This window comes from Cryptomeria japonica, chromosome 8 (assembly GCF_030272615.1).
Source record: "Cryptomeria japonica chromosome 8, Sugi_1.0, whole genome shotgun sequence".
Classification (NCBI taxonomy): Eukaryota; Viridiplantae; Streptophyta; class Pinopsida; order Cupressales; family Cupressaceae; genus Cryptomeria; species Cryptomeria japonica.
Genome location: NC_081412.1, coordinates 116324340 through 116328831, shown reverse-complemented (window position 1 = coordinate 116328831; position 4492 = coordinate 116324340). Strand labels below are relative to the sequence as shown.

General features: G+C 35.7%; 1 protein-coding gene across 1 annotated transcript; it reads right to left on the bottom strand.

Annotated features, from left to right (window-relative positions):
* Positions 1 to 465: 465 nt before the first annotated feature.
* LOC131855927 (uncharacterized) lies at positions 466 to 4193 on the bottom strand. The gene is made up of 3 exons (XM_059210217.1): positions 3773 to 4193; positions 1088 to 1337; positions 466 to 918 (listed from the first exon to the last, which is right to left on the bottom strand). The coding sequence occupies exons 1-3, from the start codon at positions 3910 to 3912 to the stop codon at positions 466 to 468; spliced, it is 843 nt and encodes a 280-aa protein (XP_059066200.1). The 5' UTR covers positions 3913 to 4193.
* Positions 4194 to 4492: the final 299 nt, after the last annotated feature.

Here is a 4492-nt window from a genome sequence, read left to right as displayed (position 1 = left end):
AGTGACCAGTGCTGTGGTGTGGATGGTTGAGGTATCTGCTAGGATCCCTTGGCTATTCCCCATTTTGGCAGTGCTTCAGTTCTTTTTGGTGGATCCCTAATTGGTGTTGGTTCGCTCAGAACTGGAGTAATAGTTTTTAATATTTTCTTGGGCTATGCTGGCTAAGAGTGGTTTTTCAGACCCTGTTGTGGTTTTGGTCTGATTTCATTCTCTCCTAGCAAACTGTTTTGGTTGTTATGTTTGTAAAAGCTTTGTTTGCAGGCAGAGATTCCTGTAGAACCCCCATTAATTAATCAAAAATAACATTCCACTATATATGATTTGTTATGTGATATAAAATAATGCCCGCCTTTAGTCCAAAATATTCTGAGTTAAAAGAAAGAAGAGAGATGGATCCCTTCCCCTATTGTCAAATAGGTGAGTTCCATGTAGCCTCGATCTATCATGCTAAGAAACAAAGAGTGTTTAAGTTTGAGAGAGAACCTCTATTGGAGAAATTATTTTTAACAGATCTTTTGGAGTTGATGATGGTGTCCACTCAATCAGTACAGACATCTCATCACCCAATGCAGGAAAACAACCATATCTGACTGATGAACCTCTAGCACGACCCAAGAAATTAAGAAAGCTAAACCAGCTCTGATTTCCCTCTATTTCTTCTTTTGATCTTCTAAATGTATGCACCGCATTTGGAGACAAATCTCGTGGCCTTGATACATTAAGAACTTTAAATGTGTAAGGCATGTTTATTTGTTGATAGTTAAAACCCCTCTGCCTGATGAATTCCTCTCTAACGGTAGATCTGACTCCATCAGCCCCAACAAGCAAATTGTACTGGGTAGGTTCCTCATTTCTACTGCCAAATGTCACAGTATGAGCATCAAAGTCTGCCCAAACACAGCGCTTCTCAAAGAGAATCTGTCAAATAGACATGGAAGCCTTGTCACCCAAACCTTCTACAAGCTGCAGAAAGTCCATCGTTTCCCAAACAATAATCGTTTGATATTAGATAGACAAGCAATTTGAAGCAAAGAGATAATGTTATCTATTATGTTCAGAACTTAACCCAGAGAAAGTTAATCATTACCTCCAACTGATCCTGTGGATATCGGCTCCTCAACTCAGAAATAAGAGTACCAGCTAGTAATCTTTGATTTATTAGAAGGGACGGTTTCTCAGGATTGCGTTTCAACGGAATGCTTCTAGAGCCAGTATGGATTACAAACTGAGAGGTAGGAACACCTTTTTCCTGTACTGCTTCCCATAGGTTATCTACATGACTGATCGCATCGCGGCCTCTAGCACTTAAGCCCACACAATATTGCCTCGTCTTATAGCTGAAATTATTACCAGAAAAATTTAACTCTTTAGTCTACCAAAACTCTATGTTTTTATACTCAACGTCATTAAAACACAAACTATCATAGGGTTATACATTATGATTTGTTTAATGCCGATTTGATTTTTTATTACTTTCTCTGTTAAATATATTTGAATTGGAAGTTATCTTAAAAATCAAGATTTAGCTTATTACATGTTTCTTCTATCCACCGGATTTATTATTAGGGCATTTAATGCCCCTTGACTAAACCAAGAATCCAAAAACTTGGAAAAATGCAGGCCCTACTACAAAGTATTGTTAGAAAAAAGACAAAAGCGAAAATGCAAACCGATGATGTATATGGCTTCAAGATAACAAGTAGAATAAGTACACTTGTCTATCAACACACAATCTTGAGACCTAAGTTTCATTAAGTTCACATCAAGAAAGAAAAATAAAACGCATTTTGCATTTTTAAATTCCATGTATATATCATGAACCCAGATTCTGATGCTTTAAAACCAAAATATATCATATTTCTGTCAACTAACCAAGTCTTAAGACTTGGATTTTACAAAAATCTTAAAACTTGATGCTGCCCAACGCTAACTTAACAAACTGCAAACAATAATAAAATCTTGAATTTGCAACACGTACTGCCATCTTGCAATTTCTTGCTAAGAGAGTTATCTTGCATACAAAACATTGTCGTTATTTGTTTCTGTTTGTGTATTTCCTTTATTAACATAAATTCTAACAGTGAGCAAATATTGAGCATTTGAAAGCAAAAGAAAATTGATATCTTCAGCAAGCCCAACATGACAACTACTAAGATGATGATGGTGGAGATTATATCCAGTAATGATGTAAGTTCATCCCATGATCCAATGTTGCAAGTGCAGGTAATACAGGCACTTTTGTAAATCTATAGAGATGAAGTAGACTTGGCGATTACAAGAACGCCAGGCAAAAAGACAGCACACTCAGATTCAGCTGTGGAGAAGCAACAAAGGATGAATGATAGGGAAGAGGATCACATGCAAGAAAAGCATAATTAAAATGGGTAACAAGAGTCCACAAAACATGTTTTCCCTTTCAGGGACACAAAGTCCTAGCTTGACAGATCTCCTATATACTGAAAATTCTTTATATTTGAGGTGTTATTTCGTCTTGGAAACAGAGAATCATGGTGTTCACAATAAGGCCACCCTGGACACCATAATTACACATTCTGTTACACCATAGGTCTCAATGCAAACACACATCCAAAAACAGAGGGGTTGATAGTGATAGCAGGGTAAGACGCACTAAATTGGGGTATGACAACAACTGAATTATTAAGAAGCTAACCCCCAAGGAAAGAGAACTTACCTCTTCCAAGAATCCAATGTGAGATCTATAAAGGAAGAAAAACAATGATGGGTGTAGATAGAGCCGTTCCCCTCAGTACATTGATTAAGCACAAGATGATCAAGATTGTCCTTTCAAACCAAAATTGCTAAGGTTGATTGCACAATAAGGCAAAGGTTTATATTTAGTTCTGTTCTGCGATTTCAGACACGTTTTTTATTTTTTCATGGTATTCTATTGTTCCACAGTAGAAGAGATTGTTTTTTGAATTGTCACGTGCCACAATACCACCCAATTTAAATTGGAATGCAACGAAACGTATCTATAGAATTTAAAGGAAAAGAGCAAATTGTTCATGCTATTGACGTGTAATAAAGCAGAGGCAGCTAAATAGAAGGCGCTATTTCATAAAATGAATTCTCCGCAATGAAATTTAACCCATTGTGATACAAGCTAGATATCCTAAAGTTCTTCTTAACTGCAATCCTTCCCGTAAATTCCCTGTCACACAAACTCCAAATTGAATTTCACAGAAAGCGTCCAAAATTTCAAAAGTTATCTAGAGTCCTAAACATGAGCTACTAAAAAGAAAATTATAATTTTAAAACCAAGATCCAACCCACATCAAATAAATTACAAGCTGTGGAAAAATGAAGTCGTAAAGACAGAAAATATGAATTTGCAGAGTATGTAACTTGTAAGTATGCAGGGGATTTCTTAAATTTTCTATGCAAAAACCAGTAAAACTTTAGGAGTGCTTTTTTAATTTTATAATAAAATACTGAAAAAGAGAAGATAACATTTTTAACCTATCAATAAAATGTTATTAATAAGCATTCCACATCTACCATATCAGAGTGATGTTAGAACAAATTCTCCTGTGGGTATACATGTGTTTACAACAAAACCCTACGATATCTCATCTTGGTATAAGTATATGACAAAATCTGTTTACACATTTCAATGAGAATTTGTGGTTTGTGAAATATCTAAGACTGTTTCATCTAACACCAGAATCAAAGAACTTCATGAGATTTTGAATGGCGTTAATGTTGCTTCAATAAAATGTAGGCATGAAATGTGCATGGATTGAAAGATTACGTAGGAATCGGAAGAGAAGGGTCGCTCCTGGACTCGAAAATGCGAACAGGAAGAAGTTGGGGACGAGGGTTGGAGAGGATCAAATGGGCAAGCAGCAGGCCGGAAGGCCCTGCTCCAACAATTACCACCCCTCCACACATTTTCAATCAGAAAAGCTTCCAATCAAATTAAAACAGTGCGCGTACGTTGGCTCATATCGTAAAAGCTTTACGATGTAATGCATTCTCCCAACTTCACTGGAAAGTGTTTTATTTTTTTTATTTTTATCTTTCAACGGTGCAATCTCTGGATTTCTCTGGAGGTCACCCATCTCACTAATTATTCCCAACTAAACGCGCTTAACTGCGGATTTCTGCTGAAATCCTATGGACTAACGCTGGTATAATCGCACCTTAAAATACTTGGGCTTTGGCTTGTGAAACGATATACAGATCTTCATCTAAAAGAACTACTAATTCTGAATTATCTTCAATTTCCTTTAATCCTTCTGAATCCATTATTTTTTTTCAATAGACAATTAAGGATTAGTTTATCTTTCGCTATGGTGCTTTAACAAAGGGAAATGTTTGATGTTTAGTTCAGTTAGTTTCTATATTTAGCGTTGTGGCATTGAGAAAAAATATATTTTTTCAAATTGAAATATTCAATTATAAATATCAAATTATGTATAATAAGAAGGTTAGTTTAAATATATAAGGGTGAGAAGTTTATATTTGATTA

Excerpts from the sequence above, each read along its gene's own strand:
- LOC131855927 (XM_059210217.1), bottom strand. The coding sequence starts at position 3,912 with ATGTGTGGAGGGGTGGTAATTGTTGGAGCAGGGCCTTCCGGCCTGCTG. Across the intron at positions 1,338-3,772 it reads CCTTCTCTTCCGATTCCTAC|CTATAAGACGAGGCAATATT; the intron begins GTAATCTTTCAA and ends TAATAATTTCAG. Across the intron at positions 919-1,087 it reads ATCCACAGGATCAGTTGGAG|ATTCTCTTTGAGAAGCGCTG; the intron begins GTAATGATTAAC and ends TCTATTTGACAG.